We start from the raw sequence: 22,264 nt of genomic DNA on the forward strand, positions 1-22,264 counted from the left end.
AACATGTAATCAAAGCTACCAAGGGAACCTGCCATTGCTGCTAAAAGTCCTCTACACCTCCCAAACATCATTTATAAATAAACAGTAACTCAACATGATTTATCTAACTACCAGCCAATGTAGCTTTGCTGATAAGCAGGATATTCCTGTCCTGAGAGTGATGAACTGTGGGCCTGGTCAGCAAACCCAGAAAACCACCTGGAGCTGCCAGGATTAGAGGAGAAGTAGGTAAAAGGTAATTTCAGCAGGGGGACACCGTGACCACCCACTCATTGACCACCCACCCAAGTGACACCACCTGCTCAAAAGAGAGCAATGGCAGAAGGAAACAGAGTCTGTGCCCTAATTTACATACGAAGCGAAAAATCTTGACCAATCATTAAAGACAATAACAATGAATATGTATTAATTGTTAGAATATGTAGTAATCAGCATATAAAAAGGGAAAATTTTGAAATTAATTTCTGCGCATTAATGGGATAAGCTCGGAAATAGCTCTGGTCTGTGTGTTACTGCCTTGCACACCAGGTAAAGAACCCAGATTTGGGACAACGCTCTCACTCCCACGCTCCCAAAAGGGGGGCAAGTTGCATAAATCCCCCAACTTTCTTTCCCAGCTCCTAATAATTTTCAGCTCAGCACGATGAGCTTTACCTGCTTAGTAACTCCTCATATCTTTCACTTTCCTGTCTTCTCTTGAAGCAAGTTGTTCTTTTACCATATTTTTCACTGACGTTGAGCCACCTGGCCACCCAGAGTAGTCAGGACAGGAAAACAATCACTTCGAGGCAACAATTCATATGAAAGGCGTTTAAAATAGATCTAAAAATCTTCCCTGAGCTGCCATTTCTCATGTACCAAGCCAAGTGAGCAGAGCTAGGATACAGGACAGGTTTTATTCTAGTTTAGTCATTGAGACTCCTCTACAGACCAGGAAGAGAAGAAGCCCCCTGTAAACACCTCCCAGGGTGGATGTGTTCCACCTGGGGAAGCCTGGGTGAAGCAGGACAGCAGCTCTCTGGAGATGCCCAACCTCCCTCCCTCACTCTCTCCCCCAGCTTATAATAGAGGGAAGTGAGACAACTTCCTCACGAAATAAAAGGTAGTGTTTCCGTGAGTGAAGGTAAAGGGATTTTTTTATTTTTCTACTAAAAGCTTTGGAAAGCTTTAAATCTTCCACTAGTGGAAGATGTGCCCATTACATGTTCTCCCTTATCACATACCACCATCTTTTTAAGAGATTAAATACAGAAGCTGTGTACACACAGATCTGGATTTCACAACAAACTATTTCAAAAGGCATCATGCTCGAGGCACTAATGAACCACCGTGTGCTTTACCAAACAAACTTTAACAAGCTGAAGCTCTCTTTTCATCCAGATTTTGCTCTTTTTTACACTGATGTTGATCTGAAGTAAATTCACTGATACCTGTATTGCCAAAGAATGCAAAAAATGGATTTACACTAAGGATGAAAGGTCAGAATATTATTCCAGAAGAGTTTTTTGGGTCTGGTCTGACTAAATGCAGCAGCCTGCAATGCAGATGTGATAGAATCAACACGACAACTCCAGACTCTGGAGGGTGTTGAGGGACCCAAGCTACGGAGGGCAGCGAGGGCAAATCAGATAGACAATTAGTGAGGAGTCAGCACTGATTGACCCAGAGCTGCTTCACAAACACTGAATCGGAGCCAGAGGAGGATGCACAGGCACAAAGACAGGGCAGACACGAGAAGGCAACTAGAGACCAGCCTGGGTGACACCATAGTTTAACTGCAGAGACAGGCAGAAGATGTCAGCACGGCCTGGAAAGTTTCAAAGGCAGACAAATGGGATCTTAAACTGAACTTACTGGTTTGAACAGATGCAGATCTTGGGACGGTGCTAATGTCCATCAGCATGTCCACCAGAGACGGGCACGTCCATCAGATCGCTGCTCACAAGCAGGTGCTGCACCAGCTTCGGGTAGCAGTACAGACTGGCAGGCAGGAAAGCTGCTGACCACAAAGCCAGGCAGAAATTGTGAGCAGAGCCTGTGCCTTTCATTCTGAAAGATAAGGGAAAAAAGCTTCAAAACTGTTGGTCACAGAAACTACGAGCTCCTCTACAAAGGCTGTGGCCTAAAGACACTTTAACCCTGCTAGCTGATGAAAGGGAAATTGCGGATGGCTTGCTCAGAGACCTGGGCAATTCCTTAAACCTGGCATTCTTCAGCTCTAACAGCTGCCTCCATCATCTCTGGTGCCCTACACTGGACTCTCTCCAGCGGTTCCCTGTCCCTCTTGAACTGGGGAGCCCAGAACTGGATGCAGGATTCCAGTTGTGGCCTCCCCAGCGCAGAGCAGAGGGGGAGAATGACCTCCCTCGACCTACTGGCCTCCATGGATTTGTTGGTGGGGATGTCGAACAGGCTCTTGCAGGAAGGGTCTGGCTTTCAGCCTAGTCCTGCTTCAAAGCAGGCAGAGGTCCCTGCCTGTCCTCTGCAGAGCTGAGCAGAGACACCAGCACTGTCAGCCGCCAGCAGCCCCGAGGCTTCTGCATAAATTTGGATCTCCGAATAAGTTTGCGAGCATATTTTGGTTATTTCCTGCTGGCGCGAGGTAACGCGAAGGTTCTCAGTGACGGCGGGATGTCAGAAGATGTCACTGTCAAAACCAGCCCCGGGCAAGGCTGTGTGCTAGCCCAGCCCTTGGTTAATGTCTCCTCTGCAGCAGCACTTCTTGCCGCAGCTGGAAGCGGCGGCGCGGCTGGAGCCGCTTTAATTATTTCATAGGTGCCAGAATTGCTGAAGTGGAGAGAGGCCAGGCTGGATCTGGAGTCAGAGGGGTCCTCCCAGGCCATCTGCCCTTGGCTGCTGACGTGTGCTGGCTGTGCAGAATGTCACCCACGGCTTTGATTGCGCCGCCGCGGCTGGGCCCCTGGAGAAGCAGAGAGCAAATAACACTGCCTTTTTCGGGGCAGGAGTGTGCCCTGGCGGTACGCCCCTGAGGTCCTGCAGGTGGAATTCTGCTCTCCTGGCAGCCAGCTCCTCAAACATCCTGATGGATGACGGCCCTTCAAAGGAGGGACAGGGCCATGTGGCTTGTGAAAGATTAAAGCTGGGTATGAAATTAGAATTGTATTCCTCTATTCTTGTATTCTTCTGTTAGAAATAGTGTGAGCAGCAGAAGCGGGGAGGTGATTGTCCCCCTGTACTCTGCACTGGTGAGGCCACCCCTTGAGGGGCACCTCAATACAAGAGAGATATGGAGGTGCTGGAGCAAGTGCAGAGGAGGGCAATGAAGCTGGTGAAGGGGCTGGAGAATAAATCTTATGAAGAATTCAACAGCTTAAAAACTACTCTTAACACAGAGTTGAAACCTGCCAACAGGTTTAAGGAGACGTTGCCTGATTATTTTTTTCTGTGGTTCACCTTTTGTTCTGACATGAGCATAAATTTGAACTCTAAAAGCAAAAGGCAAATTTCTATTTTATAATAAGAAATTTTAAACCTTTGATTAGCATCTTTGAGGGAAGCTTAACATTTCTGATCACAGTGTGGAGATACACACAGTGCAGAACCTGTTGAATTCTAAATTTTTGACCATATTAGTTTGACTTAAAAATATCAACACAATGAAGAAGAAATCAGTTCATTTACCTTCATATAAACAAGGTTTGGGAGAGTTTGTCACTTCCTGGGTCATTTTAACTAAGACCAAAAATAAAATGCCTTAGAAGGGAAAGTAAGATTTTTTTTTTCAGAAGGGAATTCTCTGATTTCTTCTGCAGACCTCTTCTCCAGGAACCAGGCATATTTGTGTGATTATTAGTTCTTTCAGTGCACTTTCCCTTGAGTCAGGGATGAGCAGCTCGATGGACTAAGAAGAACAATGTGGTCTGCTGAATGGCACAACAGGTTTTGTATCATGAGTTTGATTTGAGTGTTTGATAACTAATACGATTAAGTAATAAAAGAAAAACAATAATGTTCTATTTCTTCATAGTATTTGAAAATAGTTATTGCTATCACCACAGCATATATTTCCTAGTTGACTTCTATTTCTGCATAATTTTACTAAGCACGTTCTAAAATCAGGTGGCTGAACTAAATTTTGGTTAAATGACTGCCTTTGACAAACATCTATAATTTACTTTTAAAAATACCCTCCTACATAGGATTATAAGTAATCCAGACTATATTTGGTTTCCTTTATTCTTAATGGAGAAAAATTAATATTTCTAGAGTAAGCCTGATCGGGTTTTGACTTCCATCTTGGGACAAGTGAAATTTCACCCTACAAGTGTCTCCAGAGTCTCTCCCAGGAGATGACGTGACAAACTCTGGAGTCAGATGCCTACCCTGCAGGTATTGGTGTTGGAATAAAGGAGGAACAGACATTTTCTTGTCTGATCTGAGCATTGTCGTGCTGCAAGAGTCACATAATTTTCCAAACCTTCTCACTCTGGCTTGTTTGCGTGGAGTTTTTTTAGGCTTCCCTGTGCCTACCAAGTTAAAAAAAGTCTGGCCTTGAGAAAGGTGATGGCAAAAATGAGTAACTCCACCTCCTCCATCTGCTTCCCCTGGCTTCAGAAATACTCCCATGCCTCTCCCCATGCAAAAATCCCCCAGCAACCTCAGGAGGAGAGGATGCAGTGGTGTGAGGGCTCTTCAGCCTGCTCTTCTCTTGGAGAAGATATGTGTTTCAAGCAGGAATAAAACGAGCCCTTTAAGTTACCATTTCTCAGAAGTAGGTACGTTACTGACAAGGTCTGGGCTGCAATAGAGTGATAAGTGGGTTGATATTTTTTAAAGGTTTGGTTACAAAGAGTCTTCTTGCAATAGCAAGGCTTTTCTCCAAGTGCTTTTCAGTTTTATATGCAATCCACCCTATCTTTGACATGACTATTATATTGATGCTTAAAGGTATCAGACTCCCGATGCTTTTGATTCCTCAGGACTCATTCTTATATTGGGTCTGAGTGACCTGTTGATGATAACAGAAGCCCACAGTGTGCAGCCCTGCATTTTCATCTTTCTTACATAGTTATTTAAAAGGAAGAGCCCAAATCATGGGCTTTATTTTAAACTCAGTCAGAACTCTTACTGACTTAATTGAGAATACGGTTGGAAAAGGACAGACTATAAAAAGAATAAAAATGAGTTAAATGAGGACTTGGCCAGACAATGCAGGAGAAAAAAAATTAAACAAAGCAAAAATAAAGCCTACGTCCGATTCCTAGACAAAGCTACCGAGAAAGTTGTGATTGGTCACTATGGCAACAGATTTCTAAATGGAAATAAAGTGCTTTTAATACTGCAAGCACATTTTTCTGTACAGATCTAGCAAATGAACTCAGACCTCATTAAAGTGAATATAATTTTACAATAGGTATTATATAGAATGTCAGAAGCCCCAATACATAGAGAATCAAAATATAAATAGCTATAAGCCGTGGATGTTTTTGCCATATTAGTGGTTTAGTCATTCAGAGGCTCAGGAGGTAAATGCTGACATTAGTTATTTTCTTTCCACAGGGAGTCTTTTAATAACCGGTATAAATCAAGGCAACTGTAAGCTTAAATGGGAAATATTTGCTTTTGTTTTCTTGGCTTTTATACTAATGGACTCGGGCTGGTGAATCTACATATTGAGATCTATTCCACGGTGTAAGGGTTCATTTGTGCATTCTCACTTCTCACCCACTTTGCTCCCCACCCATCACCAAGGCGTCGAGGCCAAGCCAGCCTTGCATCATCCCCACAGATTTTGGATGCCTGTCAACAGGAGCTGGAACTCCTGCAAGATTTGTCCAGTACTGTACCGATAAAATCAGCATCTAACACGCACATTCTGATTTAGACCAACGGAACCATATTGTCATTTCCACACCTAAGTCCCCTTCAGGGAAGGTGGATGCAATACTGGGGAGGAGGACAACCAACCAAAGACAGACACTGAGGTGATGGAGCAGGTCCAGAGAAGGGCAACGGAGCTGGTAAGGGGTCTGGAGACCAAGTCTTGTGAGGAGAGGCTGAGGGAGCTGGGGGTGTTCAGCCTGGAGAAAAGGAGGCTGAGGGGAGACCTTCTCGCTCTCTCCAACTCCCTGAAAGGAGGGTGTAGCCGGGGGGGGGTCGGTCTCTTCTCCCAAGGAACAGGCGATAGGACAAGAGGAAATGACCTCAAATTGCACCAGGGGAGGTTCAGATTGGATATTAGGAAAAATTTCTTCATGGAAAGGGTTATCAAGCCTTGGAATGGTCTGCCCAGGAGAGCGGTTGAGTCACCGCCCCTGGAGGAATTTAAAAGACTGGTAGATGTGGTGCTTAGAGACATGTTTTTTTCAGTGTTGGGTTGATGGTTGGGCTAGAAGATCTGAAAGGTCCCTTCCAACCCAGACAATTCTATGATTCTGTCCTGGCGCAAGATGATGGTGGAGCCACCACAGACCTGCGTTGTCCTTGTCCCTCACCGCTGCCTCCAGCCTTGTCTGTGACACGCTGCTTATTTCCTGGTATCTCATCTTCCCTCCCCACACATTCCACCCTTTTGGAAGATTTTTATTCTGGCATCTCTTCAAATGTAATCCTTCAGAGCAGGAACAGTCTTAACCCTAGGCTGCCTGATGGCTGTTCAAAGAACACCGGTACAGCTTCTGCTGTAACGTGTTCCTTCATACATTGATATTTTGATCCAAAAAGATGAGCATTTTAGAGCAGCTGCAAAACTGGAGATCCTTTCACACTTGGGCTGTTTGCCCGTCCTAAAACCCCTGTGGCTTTAGGGAAGAACTCGGTCTGTAGGAACTGTCTCACAGACACCGTCTCAGCTCTTCGTGGATCTCACTTGGGCAGGGGAGGCCAAACTTGCTGGGAAGAGCCTGGTGAGAATGTCTCATCCCTGGCCAAGCGCTGCGGGAGCTCAGCCCCAGCCAGGGAGCGCGGCCAAGGAGCGGGCAGGCGGGCATGGGAGCGGGCAGGAGAGACACAGCCCCCGGGAGGGCAGTGAATTACTGCTGTCTGGCGCCCGTGAAGGAACACTTGTCTTTAGAGAACTGCTTTCCACAGGCTTCATTGAAACCCATAGTCCGTGCCTCGCTTCAGAGGGAGAAAAGAAGTGGAAGAGATTCACATTTTAAGTTTGGTTGCAAAATCCCACTGTTTTAAATCCTGTCGGACACTGTGCCATCAAGCTGCAAAAGTATGAGAAGAATTTTCCACTCGGCATGGACAGGCAAGGTTTGTTCCTTTCTATGCCTTGAACACACTGTCCACCTGATTTTAGTTTCTGACTGTGTACATGCACTCTGTTTACAACACCTAAGCCCTTTAAATCAAAGAGGATCTACAAGCTTTGTGCCTCAGCAAATGTGGTGTTTGTTTTAATTGTTATGTAGAATAAGTGCATTTCGTGCCTACTTTTCATAGGACAAGCAGCTAAACATTATATTATCTTAGTAGTAATTTTTGAGACATTATTCCTTATTTTAAAACATTCTGAATACAACAGCCAACACCTTAACACCCAACCCTGAGTTTCTGGGCATCTTAATAAATACCCTGATAGCAGGAGTTGGAATGATGTGCAGGAATGAAGGAAACGGGTCCCTGGGGCTGAAAATGGAAACAGAGGGCATAAAAGCCAAACCAAAACCCAAGGAAGGACGGGCTAAGATTTTGCCACAAAGCCTTCGGGCAAGAAGCTCCATGAGAACAAGAGTCAGCATTGTTGGCATCAACCTTTGGTTTTGTAACAGGCACATACCTTAGGGCTTAAGCACCTCATTTGATCCATATTTCTAAATTACACTTGCTTTACTGTGAACAAAACCAGAAAGCCCCAACTCTCAAAGATACACAGGTTCCCAGCTCCTAGGAATTTGTCTTCCAGGGAGCTGGGAGTTTTATGCCTAAATGCCTTTGAGGATCTGGGACTGTTTTTCTCCCCCATCCCTGGCAAATGAGCACAAAGGTGGAAAACATGCTAAAGAACAAGAGGAGGATTCCAAACTACTGGTACTAAGAAGGTTTCAGTTATCCAGCCACAGGGATGAACTCACAGAGAGGACTTTTCTCAAAGGGTGATTTGCAGCTGAGCACCTGGAGAAAATAGTTTGCACCTGGCACAGCTAAAAAGCTTTTGCCTTTTTTTTTTTTTTTAAACTAATAAGTAAAGCAAGCAGCACAGGGAAGATTTATGCGATCTTCACACTCAGAGTCAACATCCCAGCAGAAGAAAATCAGATAAAATATAGCAACGGCTAAAGCAAGGCAGGAAGATGTACAGCAGGGGGAAAAAAATTCAATATTAATATCAGCGAAAGGATGTGTGATGCAAATAAGTGAGAGGGCTATGCTTAACCCGGGTCGGGACCCCAGACAGGGGAGATGCTGGGCAGCGGGAGGGATGCTCGGTGCGGTGCTGCCGGGAGGGAGGCAGCGTGGGCAGGAGGCTCTCCCTGATGCTGCAGGGGCTCTGAGGGCCACAGCAAAGCCAGAGGACGGCAATCACTGCCACCACAGCATTTTTACAAGCGTGCCCTCTTCAGAAGGGATGAAAGCGTGGGATTAACTCAAGGATCGTGCTTTTCTGCCTCGGGCCCACAGATCTGACGTTCAGTATGTTCTCCTCCTTAACACGTAGGGCTTTGGAGTGGGGCAGACAGCTCCTCAGAAAGGCTGCTGCTTGAGCAACCAGCTTTAGCCAACCACCCACTGGGCCACTGCGAGGGCAGGGCTGCAGCCTCACTAGCCAGGCCTGCCCAGCCACTGCAAGGCTCAGAGCTGGAGCTCACAGGCAACTTTTTGAGGTCCCCTTTGTCAGCGTGGGGTGAGAACCTTTGTAACCAACCCCCCTAAAGCCACAGGGGCCTCTATTGCCCCTCGCCATCCCCATCCCTGCCAGCATGGCCTTTGGGACAGGGTTGCTGCAGAGCAGGCAGGCTGCCATGGAGCTGCCAGGCTCTTCCCTCTGGCGGCTCCTCCACCGCTCCGCTTGCATCACCCCCGCTCTTTCGGAGCCTTTCGCCTTTCCCTGGCTTTCTGCCTGCCCCAGCGTAGAGTTCAGGATGTTAGTTTTCACCTCCAAAAGCTCTGCTCGAGCTGTTCCCACCACTGCTGTGAGTTATGGAGCTGCCAACAGATTATTGCTCTACATCAGCAAGTGCCAGTGAGGGGGCTCCTCAGGAGACAAACTCCACACAGCCTGCCAGCACACCTTTTATCCTGTTCTCCTTAAGCCTGTCTTTGTCTTCTACAAGCATATTCATACATGCTCCTGTGCCACCAGTCATCCTTCTCATACCACCACCCTGATAGCATTCATAAACTCACCTCCAGGCAGCTTTCCCTGGCTCAGTGATGCCCGACCCAACAAAAAGCACAGCCCCGACCCAGCAAAGGGCACAGCCCACTGAAATCACTGCAAATACTCCCCTTGACCTCAGTGGGCTCCAGAATAAGCCTGTGAGAACCCTGATGGAGAAGGTCCTCAGCAGCCCATCTGAAGTCAGTCCCATCACCTGAAGTGTGCACCCTGAGAAGGTTCTCTGCTCTTTTCTCCTGCTCCCTGGGCCCCTTCACACCTGGTTCTTCTCACCTGTTGTACCCATTGATGAGGGGCAGATCCATCCTCTTTGTGTGGCCTCTGGCTTGTCCTATGAGCAGGAGCATGTTGTGGCACTGTGTGGAGCAGGAGGAAAGCTTAGGGGTGGGAGTTGTCTCCCTGGTAAAAAAAGGCCTTTGAGTTAACTGGGTAATTTAGATAATTGACCCCAAATGTGGAAACCAGGTTTTCTTAGCAGATACAGTGTGTGAGTCCACAGTGCCCATCCCAGTGGCCTCAGGTCTAACTGCTAAGTATTGTAAATGCTCCTCCTGTTATTTATACTGAGCAAGTGATGGGCTATTGTTTCACAGCAAGATGTTCAGAATATTTGGCAGCCCTGGGGCTTGGATGACAACAGTTTTGACTTTCAAAATCAAACTGCCACCTTGTGGTACGGTGGGGGAGAAGCCTGTAGGAAATTCCACGGATAGCAGAAATTTAGAGACATAGTGAAAACTGGTCCTTTTGCCTCGCCAATGACTTACAGCACTTATGTATTATCAAATTATTTTTTACTATACTTCAGGCACATTAATAAAAATTCTTATTTTGTGCTTTAAAAAGTCAATCTAATTTTTTTGTGATTGCCTATGTAAAACATAAAACCATTTCCTCATTCTTATATGTACAACAGTGCTCTCATATGAGCAGGTTTTTCAATATTAGATCCAAATGCAGCTTACAGGAAAACACTAACTATAAAGGCTATAGGTATCTATAATACCTGTATCTCTCTCTTTTAAACTCATTAATGTTAAGAAAAATTTCTGTGAAAGTCATAGCAGGGCCACGCAAATCACTGAAGTGCATCATCTGGTCTGACACACAGTCCCTGAACCTCCTCTTGGACCGTGACAGATGGAAGTCAATTTTACTCAGCTTTCCCTTTCACCGTGGGCCGAGCCATCACAAATCACTTCACCTTGCTTGTCAGCCAGGAACAGGCAGGATGGATCAGCAGATGTGCAGCAATCTCTTACAGCTACGTGCCGGTGCACCTCCGCCTACAGGCAGCAGACCAGCAGGGAGATGTGCTGGCACCATCCTTCCAGCATCCACGGAATGTCCTTGTGTCATCTAAGGCTCTTTATGAAAGATGATAGATGAAAAGCTGGGCCATTTCAGATCAAAGAGTGTGACTGAGGTGAAGAGCTGACTGCAGCTATGTATCACGGCTTTGTGCATCTGTGACTTTTCAGGAATACAGTGGGTTTTTTAAAAAAAAAAAGGTGTGGGTAACAAGAAGCCTTTAAGATCTGCAGTTGACACCTTGTCCCTCTGCTTGTGCCAGGCAAGCATTAAAACTTTTTTTAAAAGCATGAAGTGGTGTCACCCACTACTGAGAGTAACAAAGTGAGAGGGAGGCAGTCATGCAGGAGGGAGTGTACAGCTATGGAGAGCATGGAGAGGTCTCTCCTCTTAAGTAAGCCTAAAAAGTCCCAGATGAGCTGCCTGGGACCTACAGCACCAGGGCAAGCTATTTTTCTTCCCACTGTGTTTCTATTGTGAAGTTCAATACATCAGGGAAATAGCTTTTATAAAGTACTCTTTATCTGAAAGCACATAGGTAGAAGGAACTACCAAATTTCACAGTTCTCCATGAACTGCTGTCCTGTAGCGTCTTTGTTGAGCATTGGCTCTGGGAGAGAACTGGTGAGCATCCCCACGGAGGGAGGTCCTGCAGGTCCTCATGGGGCTGCCTGAGGGGCCTAATCCCTGGAAACCCTATGGACACAGAGGCTGCTCCGACTTCCAGGATCACCTGGCTCACATTTCTCCATGTGAAATTGCCAAAATCCCAGGAAGGATGAACATGAAAATTTCTTCTTAATGGCATCCCTTTTGCTTGGTGATTTAAATTAAGTGTGGATGGTGTCCTTCTGGCTATGGTCTCATCCATCAACCCAAGTGGGTGCAGATGTGAACCACTTGCTACATGATGCATGGCAGCAGCTTGTGTGGGTTTGCATCACTGCAGAGTCCTGTCAGCACAGGGACAGGACCAGCAAAGAGAGAAGGAAAAGGGAGGGAGGAGGAAGTGTTCAGTGGGTGGTGGGGTTGTGAGGCAGAAGGTCTGAGTACAGATGAAGGGTGGGCGGGGGAAGTAGAAGAGCCCATGGACCCACACAGCCTGTGCCTGGGTTAATTCCCACCTAAGCCCCCTGCAGTGTGTGAGATCCCCCACCCCACAACATGGCTGTAGAGCTCTGCAGCCCCCTCAACCCACCATTTCTCCTTCTCAGGAGCACTGCTTGTGGGTCCTGGGCAAACCAGAGAAATCCTTCTGCTCAGGGCATTATACAGGAGACTCAATGGTCCCTTGGGGCTTTGCAGATGAGGGCATGTGAGCCCAGCGTGGTGGGGGCCTCTTGTGGAGGTCTGCCTGATGCCCGATGGCTGGAGGAATGAAAGCAGGACCAACACACAAACGCTCTCCTAGGGAAGAGTGAGGTACCTCCCACAGAAAGAGTGCCCTGGGGTTTTTTATTATTTTTATTTTTTTTTCTACAATGGACTTGTTAAAAGGCATCAGCGGGCAGTGAGGCAGAGCATCACATCCCACTGCAGTGAGTAAATCAGCAATGGTACCGACGGAAGGAAATGTGTTTCTCCAGCTGGGAAGCATCACTGGGGACTGGTGTTTTTTACTGTAAGTGTATGGCAGGAGCAGGGGGCAACTGTGTGGTTAATGAAGCTTCATGTGGCTAAAGCCCATGGCAATAACTCTCATTTTGGTGTTATTGCTGGTGTGTCTGTCCTCGCTTTCATAAAAAGAGTGTGGTGATATCTAAGAGTGGCATTTCGATGCCTGAAATGCTCCTCATATAAATAGAACAAGCAGATCAGCATGACCGAGTGATAAAATTACCTTCTGGTCTTCAGGAACCTCAGCATGCAACTGTGCTATAGGGACCTCAGCGTACCCCTCTTCACAGCACAAACAAATACGTTTGGAAATGGACCTGGAGGAGACGTACAAAGAGGGAGAGATTATGGAGGGGAAAATCACTCGAGCTGCAGCTGCAAAGGTGGTGAAAAAGGCTTTTCTTGAAGCCCTGAAGTCCAATGACTTTGAGACACTGGAGAAGCTCTTGAGCCAAAAGAAGATAGACGTGGACACGGTGTTTGAAGTGGAAGATGAAAACCTGATTCTGGCATCCTACAAACAAGGTAAAGGTGGCAGCGTTCACCAGCCAGGAAGTAGATGGGTTTGAGTGGTTTTCAAGAAGCTGTGGCCCTTTGCCTCTTCTGAAGCTGCAGTTTAAGGCGGTTCTTAGGCAGTAACCTCTCAGTGGGTTCATGTGGCCACGGTCACCGCAGGAGGGGAGCTTATCAGCTGTACCAGCCGGGATGGTGGAGGGCAGGCCAGAGACCAGCTGGAGCCTCCAAGCTCCTGGGGCAGCTGCTGCAGCTTCAGGGAGGCCAGAATGAGGAGTCCTTTGCCATTGCCTCGCCGAGAATTCAGGTGCAAAGCCCAGAATAGACACCTGCAGGCTATGTGTGGTATATACTTGCAGCCACTCACGTGGGTACAGACCATTTAGAAACATAAAATACTAAATCTCTTCCATTTCAGTTTGCAGTGGTAGTACTCTCCCTGGCTCAGGAGAGCCGAGGAAATACAGCAGACCTTGGATGTTGCTGGATGGGAGGAAATTTATTTTTCAAACTGACACAAAGTGAGGATATGCTAGTTTATCAAAACAGAAAAATCATCTGGAAAAACACAACCAGAAAAGACATCTGTTTTGGAGTGTATGAAACCCAAACCAGTTCTCAGCCACACACTGAGTTTCCAAAAACTTAACAACTTCTAGCAATAAAACAAGTTTGCTGTCTGCTAAAATCACCAACACTTCATTACCTACTTGCTAACAGGCTCTTTGTATCTACAAAACAGTAATGGCCAGGCTTTGCCAGAAGTTAATCCTCCGTGGAGATAAAGACCTCCAGTCCCAGCAGCACAGCAAATGCCCTTGATTTCTGTGGCACAGGGAAGGGACAACATCCCACCTCTTCTCCTTTTCTGTGTTTGCCTCTGATTTAATGATAGGCTCCTGTTCTTTGGATTTCATTAGGGCAAGGATTATGTAGTCATGACGTACTTCCCTCGGGGCCAGTGTCTGAACTAACCCACACAGTGATGAATGTGCCTTAAAATACCTTTTCTTCTGTCCTCAGCAGGCTGAGATACATGCTGGTTGTGGTTTGAGATTACAGGATTAATGCACAGATTTTTCATTGTGGATCATTTGACCGCAAGCATTAGCCTGTCTCTTTTGGAGAAGTCTCTCCTTTTTCCAATAATAGAGAGGTAAATGCACCCTATGGCCTAAATCACAGCAGTGTATTAACTTTGGAAGGCAGGGGGCACTCTATCAACTCTTGTGCAAATTTTACTTTTATTCTGAATCACCTGTGATACGAGACAGCGATTTCCTTGAGGAGGGAGAGGGGGGAAAAATCAAGCCCCACCAGCCCACCCATTCAGACAGCCTGGGCTGTGCCATAGCCCTGAGCAATGAGGGGGGAAGGAGATGCCATGGGTGACAGAGTGGCTTTGCTGCCTCTCTTCCCAAGAGAAGACAGGTCTCTTTGAGAAGTCTGGAGAGAACAAGCCTTATGAGGAGCGGTTGGGGGAGCTGGGGTTGTTCAGCCTGGGGAAAAGGAGGCTGAGGGGAGACATTAAGGTTGATATTATGACATTGAGTTGAAAAACCATATACAACAATTCAAAGATGAAGGTCTGAATTAATTTGACCTCATACATCTTTGGTATTTTTTTCTGTGTCTTTTACATGCTAACAGTATTCAACTAGGCATTCGTCCAAGGCGAAATAGATTAATCAAACCCAGAAAATTTTATAGGCACATTCTAGCTAATATACAGCTGCTGTATCTCAAAAAAAAAAAAAAAAACCAAAAAAAAAGAGAGAGAAAAGAAGAGGTTTTAGACTACTCTTACCCTTCTGCACATTATTACTGTGTTTTACTTTTATTAAACAAATGATTATAGTAATCACTTCTGAGACTGTGCAGTAATAAAGCATGTAGTCCTATTTTTGGAAACAAATATTTAAGTGTTATTTGGTCTTATACCTGTTTGAAAGTAAAAAAAAAAAACACCAACAAAACCAAAACAAAGCCCAGATCATTGTGAAATTTTCAAAGAAAAATCCCAACATTTTGGAGCAAAATTTAATGCCAGAGTGTCACGCTTCTATTTGGCTCTTTAACTGCATTTACATCAGCACCCAGACTCCTCCCTGCGTGCTCCCCAGGGGCAGCAGTTGGCAGGAGGGCTGTCACACAGCTGCAGCCGCGTTGCCAGGGCTCAGCTCCATGCCATGCCTCGCTGGGGGGCTCAATCCAGCTCCTGACGTGCCAGATCCTGCCACCTCCCATGCAGAAAGGGCAGGATGAGCTCTCTGTTGAGCCACTGGCCTAAGGAAATGCTGCCCTCTTATCCCATTGCCACCTTTGTCCAGCTAATGGCAGGCTGAATATCCCGTTTCTCCCATATTTTTTTAGCTGGTGGCATTTCAAATGCTCTAAGCATATATTTTTTTAAATTGAGCCTGCCCAGGTCACAAAAAAAGCAAAAGCTGCCTTCCAAGCACATCTATGTGGGAAATCTCTCTGCAAAAGGCAGGCTATTCAGCACACATAGTAAAAGTGCTTAATGAAAATGAAGTTATGCTTGAGAGAACTTCATATGCACTAACTAAGCTGTAGCTGGTGAAATTACAGTAAATTAAAGCAAAGCTCTAGTCCTTCCTTCCCCCTCAATTATCCTCAGTAGGTGGCTAGTCCAAGGAAAAGTCTTTGCCAAGGATGGTAAAGTATTTTCGCTTTGTACAGGGTACTGGCTGCCCAGCTACAAATTAAAAATATCCTGGGCAACTGGACTTCATCTGGCTGTCATGTATGGACATCTGGAGAGTCTTTCGGTCCTGCTCAATCACAAAGCTACCATCAACTGCCGGCCCAACGGAAAAGCCGCCATCCACATCGCTTGTGAAATGGCAAACGTGGAGTGCCTCAAGATCCTGTGCAACCACGGAGCCAAGCTCAACTGCTTCTCCATGAGCGGGCAGGCGCCCCTGCACTTCTGTACCACACCAGCCTCCCTGCCCTGTGCCCGGCAGCTGCTTTGGAGAGGTAAGGTAAAGCCCTGGAAGGTCTCTCCTGGCATCACTAGAGAGAGTGGGCAGGGTCCCTGCTTTCTCTCAGGGGGCAATTTGTCAAAGGACACATGTATTTAGCTCTTCCAAGTTGACCCACGTCTTCAACTCAGACATCTTTTCCCCATCTCTTTGATCAGAGGAAGTTTTTCCCCTTCTGATTCTTCACCCCATCTGTCCTTCCCTCCCCCTGGCTACCAGCCCTTACTCCAGGATTGTTTCCCATCCCGGTGCCTCCAGCCCACTGCCCAGTCAGTCCCTCCGCAGGAGAGGCCCTCTGAATCAGGGAGTTTCTGTTTCTCTAATTTTTCCCTCTCGTCTTCACCTAAGTTTACTATTGAGACGTTTATGTTCATCTAACATAAAAATGTGCCCCCTTTTTCTTCTTTCTTGTTCAAATTTTCTTGATCTCATAAAATTCTTCCAATCACTTGTATTTTAAGACCTGACCTTGAAAAGCCAGATGTAGTTTTTCATACCATCTCTTCCTTTGTCAGCAGCCAAACTCCTGCATCTATGTATGGATTGGGGTAAAAGGCTCTTCTATATGATTTTTTTTTCCCCCTGAAGCAACATACATTATGCTGCTGGTCATCTGTAAGACGTGAAGCTATGAATAGATGTAATTCCTGGATAAACATATTGGTGTCACACACTATTTCCTCAACACATGGATGCTGACTCAGGGCACAGGAGAAGACAGACATAAAAGGCACAGCAAAGTCAGGCAGTTCAACTCTGAAGTTGCAAACAGACAGATTCTCCTATTCGTCACACTGTGCCACGGCAAATACAAATGTTTTGGGGGGTTTTTTGCTACATGTGTTGTTTTTAAAGGCTTTTCTTGAGATGCAGAGCCCAAGTATGCTTTGTGGGCAAGGCAATCTGCAGTCCCGAATGAATAACCACATCGCTTTCCTTCTACTGGAAAGATACATATTATTTTGTTTAGTTGAAAGGAAAATAAATCAAATAAATGCTGCCAGTTGTGTCCTGCCCAAAGCAAACAGTCCTGACAGCAGGAGTTGAATTTGCTACCATGGAAAAAGCTTAAAAAGTCAAATGTACTCTTATAAAATGTTGCATAGGATGAATGCAAATGAAAGGATGTATTCTGTAGGCTTTCTCCACCCACCCATCAGCAGCAGAATAATAAAACTTTACAAGCCACCCTTCATCCCAAAGCACTTGGTAAACTCAAATCTCCAAATGAGCTAAATATCATGACTACTAACAAAACAGGAGAGGTTCTGGAGCAGCACGTGGCGGGTCTGCACACACACGTGGCAGCACCATTCAACAGCTGAAACTGGGGCTTTGGTTAATGTCCCTGCACCAAAGTTTCCAGAAGGCATCTCCCACCCTGCCACCTCTACCCCGAGGTGTCACGCTGGGTCGATTCAGGTAAATGCACTTTAACCACTTCTCATTTGGGCAACTTGCCAGCCAAGCAAAACTGATCCCGTGTTTGTTTGCCACCTCCAAACTTAGATTGCTGGTGCTCTCATGAACATCTAGCATGACTAACACTCAACGTGGCTTAACAGCATTAGCACTCGGGTTTCCCAGACCAGAGGTAATTTTTGACTCTGCTTCCTCCCTCCCAATTCTTACACCTCAGTCTCAGTGTAAGTCTGGCCACATAAGGGCTTTCGTGAGTCCAGAGAGAAGAGGGGTGACCAGAGTGTGCACCGGATCTTACATGAGTACTTGCAGTAACTGGCCACAGGTTCAAGGAGCCCTTGTTCACCCTACAGTCATCAACATCAGCACCCTCCATCTCTGGAAGAAGCTCCTTTTCGCCGCAGCCTGCTGGGCCCATGGCACTTCTAGGGTTCTGCTTTGCTCTGGGTCTTGCCTACCTTCCCTCTTTTCCCACGAGCAGTGTCCAGGATTATTCCTGCAGGTATTTGCATTTCCTTAGGGATGGAGCCTGGAGCTTCTCCATATCTGCTTCACAGAATCACAGAACGGCAGGGTTGGAAGGGACCTCTGGAGATCACCCAGTCCAACCACCTGCCAGAGCAGGGTCACCCAGAGCAGGTCCCACAGGAACGTGTCCAGGAGGGTTTGAATGTCTCCAGAGAAGGAGACTCCACCACCTCTCTGGGCAGCCTCTGCCAGGGCTCTGCCACCCTCACAGGAAAGACGTTTCCCCACGTGTTGAGATGGAACTTCCCATGCTCCAGTTTGTGCCTGTTGCCCCTTGTCCTGTCCCTGGCACCACTGAGAAGAGCCTGACCCCATCCTCCTGATACTCACCCTTTAGACATTGCTCAGCATTGATGAGAGACCCCTTCTCAGTCTTCTCTTCTCCAGGCTGAACAGCCCCCGGTCTCTCACCCTTTCCTCAGCAGAGATAATCCCCTTGATCATCTTTATAGCCTGTGCTGGATTTTTTCCAGTATCTCCCAGTCCTTTGCTCCTCAGTAGATGGTGCTGTTGCTTCAGCAGCCACAGCCACTCTGCGCAACCAGTCCCCTTAACAGCTTGAAAACAGGCTCCAGACCCTCAGCTGGGGACTTTGGCTATCTTGTTTAGGATTTTTGTTATATCCTCTATGGATCTATTGTAAAAAGTCCTTTCTTCCAGGCTTGCAGTTCATGAGGTGCTGCAGGAAGCATTCCCAGGGTATAGATTTGAGCAGAGCTATTCTCCGGAGCAGGAGGAAAGCTCTCCTTTTTCCTTCAGTTCCTCATTTAAAGGCAATAGCATTTTACACAGAAATCTGGACCCGCATGCTGCTCCAAAATCCAGTGCTCTGATAAGGCTTGGGGCCAAGCTATCACATCTGAAGCTGGATCCAAGAACCTGAAGTTTCTAAGGGTTCCCTGGAGGCTTAAGAGATGCAGAATCCATGTCCCTACCTATTTGTGTTCCCCCATGCACCTTTCCAGCCAGTTGCCCACCCTCACCTTCTCTTTGGGTAGCAGGGCTCAAGCAGAGACACATCCGAACCAGGATTTCATTGCCTTCACTATTTTTTCCCCGTCATCTTTCTTTGGCAGGAGCGAACGTGAACTTAAAAACAAATAACCAGGATGAGGAGACCCCCCTGCACACCGCTGCGCGCTTGGGGATCCCGCAGCTCGTGGCCTTTTACGTGGAACAAGGGGCGCACGTCGATGCTCTCAATGCCTACATGGAGACCCCCTTGGCCTGTGCGGCCTACTGGGCCCTTCACTACAAGGATCAGATCTACAGCCCCGACCACCACCTCGTCTGCCGGATGCTCTTGGACTACAAAGCTGAAGTGAACGCCCGCGACGAGGACTTCAAATCCCCGCTCCACAAAGCTGCCTGGAACTGTGACCACGTCCTGCTGCACATGCTGCTGGAGGCGGGAGCAGAAGCCAACATCATGGACGTCAACGGCTGTGCCCCCTTGCAGTACATCATTAAAGTGACGCCTGTGCGGCCAGCGGCCCAGCCCGACGTCTGCTACCAGCTGCTGCTGAATCACGGAGCCGCTCGGATATACCCTCTGCAGTTCCACAAGGTTAAGGCTGGCTTCGTAGAGTAGGGGGATGGAGAAAGGTGATGCCTTGAGCAGGAACGGGGTGGGAGATCCAGAGTTCGGGGGCTGGTGGTGGCTGGGTTTGCTAAAGTCTTGTAGGCCCAGAACGCCCAAAACCTTGTGAGATCGTTTAACTGAAGTGAAATTTCAGTTGCTGATGTCAGAAGCCAGACCCGGATCCCTTTTTTGTTCCTAACCAACCTGAAACACCAAACCCAGATGCTGGTTCAAGCCTCATTTCTCAGAGCTGATTCACTTTCTCGTTTCAGAAAACCTACATGGCTTTTCCAAACCTGGCTCCACGCAGGCTTAACTGGGTTACTTGAAATGTGCATTTCATGGCCTCTGTCAAAGAGTGGAGATCAGACCAGTTGATTCAGTTTGACACTTTTGGCCTTTAAAAATCTATTCATGTCTATTCAAAGTGAAATGGATCTCAGTAAAGCTTTGGCTCGTCCCCAGGAAATGTGAGAAATTCAGGCAAAATGCTGGGCTTGGGCTCATAGTTGATTAAATTAAAAAAAAAAAAAAAAAGAAGAAGAAGAAAAAGAAAAATAATTGCAGGATCCCTCCCAAAGAATTTCTAAATGTCTGCAAAGCCCAAGGCACTGACAGAAGTAGCTGACAGGCTTCTTATCTAAATAATCTTGCTGTAATCAGGACTCATTCTCTCTCATCCAGTGCCCTCAGCAACACTTTGCAGCTCCTCCTCTGTGTAATGTAAAGTTTTAAGACCCTGCTCTGGCAGGGGGTTGGACTGGATGATCTCCAGAGGTCCCTTCCAACTCCATAGCATTCTGTGATCCTGTACGGTATGAATCTGGGACATGCACAACTCCACTGGGGACCAGCCTGGCATCTCTTGCTGCAGGTTGCACTGGGCAGTGTGGACATGGCTTATGCCTTTTTGCAGCTCCAACCTTGTCCTCTGGTAGCTCTTGGGCCATCCCCATCTCAGTACGCCGTTGCTCCATGGCAAGCACCCAGGCTAGCCCCAGCTTCTTGGTGGTACTCACGGTCTCTGTGCATCCTGCCTGCAGGTGCTACAAGCCTGTCATTCCTACCCCAGAGCTGTGGAGGTTGTCGTCAATACCTACGAACACATCAAGTCAACGTCCAAGTGGAAAGCAGCCATCCCTGATGACGTCTTTGAGGTAGGCTCTCAATGAGTTGTAGCTGAGCAAAATCCAAGCTCATTATTTCCATTCTCCATGCCAGAAAAATGAGAAGGCTTTTGAAAGAGGAGACCATCTCAGAAGTTTTGGGGCTTCCCCATTTAATATCAGTCCCTTGACAAGAGCATATCACCCACTGACAAAAAGAGGTATTTTTCAGGAATCTTCATCACAACATTACCCTTAGGAGCACCCCTTGTCGGAGGGGGCTCAGCTGTCCCTGTGCTCAGCAAGTGCAAAGATTCTGGCTGACAGGTTTCTTCAGACCTGTCAATACATGTATTTATATTTTTTTTTATGTCAGCAGATGTTTTAAAAGTACTGTGTTGCAGGGGAATGATGATGTATCTTTAGGTCCTGTTGCATGGGTTGGGTTTCTGCGAGCACGTCTGGTTTGCTGCAAATACAAGGGGCAGTTTAAATGAAAAATGAGACCAAGGAGGAAAAAATGTTGACAAAAGGCAAAATTGTGGGACAAACTACATGCTTTGGCATAAGTAACCTTTTAATTCAGAAATCCTCATAGTCCAAATATTTCACTTTAAACCTACTTTTTTATTAATTTTAAAAAAAAATTTAAATCAGTGCTTAAGTTCAGTGCACTGATATCTGCTATACATTATCAGTGATGTTTAGGTAACTCCATCTGTATTATAATGCAGAGCTATACAGCTTGAGACTTCTTTGGGGTCAGATAGGTTCAGAAAAAGTTAAAAAAATCATTCTGGGTGAACACAAAATTAAAAGCTAAAGGTCGTTTTTCACATTAATAAGAACAAGAACAATAAGAACAACAATAATATTAATAATAATAACAATAAGAAGAATAATATTTTTTCAAATGAAAGAAATTATTTTAAATATTGGAACATTATAATTTGGAAAAGTCCACAGTTGCTCTACTTCTTTGTTGAGATTTTCATTTTTGTTGTCAAAACTATTTGCTGGCTTTGACATGAAATTGGAGACAAAGTACGGACACAAATCTATACTTTTCCATACATAAAGTGTAACTGAAAATACATGTAAACAGATGCATCAAGTAGCAAGATTATAAAATAAGGTCAAGCCACACATAGGCACACATATTTACTGTTGGCTTCTTTTATTTCAGCATCATTTGTAAGCAGTGCACCTCGAACTGATGGGTATAAGACATAGGGAGCTGAAAGGTTTCACCCAGGTCCTTAGCTTCCCACCGCATACTTGGGGCAGGCACGAGAGTTCTGTGCAGGCACTTGGCTAGCGCCAGTCCCTGGTGCTGGACCTGTCTCCCAAGGACAGGATGGTTTTCCCTGCTTTTCACCTCATTCTGCGTACGGGCAGGGGAAGGGGAGGGAAGGGAAACAGCCTTTCTTGCCCCAAAACATGCTTGTGGTTTGGTTGTGTGTTTTTTGCAGCGGCACCAGGAATTCTATGACTCTCTGTTCACCGTCTGCAGCAATTCCCCGCGCTCACTCATGCACTTATGCAGATGTGCCATCCGCGCGATACTCTCCGAAAGGTGCCACCGAGGGGTCCCCTTGCTCTCCATCCCCCCCTCCATGAAGAAGTACTTGCTGCTGGAGCCAGAAGGAATCATCTACTGAGCTGCAGCAGAGCCGGCCCCGAGTCCTCTCCCTGCCCAGACCCCCACGTCTCTATGGGGGGCTGGAGATCCAGCCACAATCCCTACGGGATTTACCGCCTCTCCCCGCAGCCACTGTCTTTCCCTGCATGGAGGAATCACAGCCACAGCCTGTGGGTCACGCTGGGGGAGTCAGAGCTGGAAAGCACCCCCCAAAAAACCCCCACACTT

The 22,264-nt window shown here is 46.6% G+C and overlaps 2 protein-coding genes across 2 annotated transcripts in view; one reads left to right on the top strand and one right to left on the bottom strand.

The window, feature by feature from the left end:
• Positions 1-9,654, bottom strand: part of PON2 (paraoxonase 2) — a 44,318-nt gene extending 34,664 nt beyond the window's left edge. Inside the window, exon 1 of the mRNA XM_014940230.1 lies at positions 9,581-9,654. Coding sequence (XP_014795716.1) covers positions 9,581-9,654 — 74 coding nt within the window. The remainder of the gene's footprint in view (positions 1-9,580) is intronic.
• A 2,822-nt stretch (positions 9,655-12,476) lies between these two features.
• Positions 12,477-22,055, top strand: ASB4 (ankyrin repeat and SOCS box containing 4). The gene is made up of 5 exons (XM_014940256.1): positions 12,477-12,760; positions 15,452-15,751; positions 18,783-19,273; positions 20,332-20,445; positions 21,867-22,055. The coding sequence occupies exons 1-5, from the start codon at positions 12,547-12,549 to the stop codon at positions 22,053-22,055; spliced, it is 1,308 nt and encodes a 435-aa protein (XP_014795742.1). The 5' UTR covers positions 12,477-12,546.
• The last annotated feature ends 209 nt before the right edge of the window (positions 22,056-22,264 follow it).

Source organism: Calidris pugnax, unplaced genomic scaffold, assembly GCF_001431845.1.
Source record: "Calidris pugnax isolate Ruff unplaced genomic scaffold, ASM143184v1 scaffold76, whole genome shotgun sequence".
NCBI lineage: Eukaryota > Metazoa > Chordata > Aves > Charadriiformes > Scolopacidae > Calidris > Calidris pugnax.

Coding starts and splice junctions, on each gene's coding strand:
- ASB4 (XM_014940256.1), top strand. CDS start 12,547: ATGGACCTGGAGGAGACGTACAAAGAGGGAGAGATTATGGAGGGGAAA. Junction 12,761..15,451: donor TCTGGCATCCTACAAACAAG/GTAAAGGTGGCA, acceptor CGCTTTGTACAG/GGTACTGGCTGCCCAGCTAC. Junction 15,752..18,782: donor CCGGCAGCTGCTTTGGAGAG/GTAAGGTAAAGC, acceptor TTTCTTTGGCAG/GAGCGAACGTGAACTTAAAA.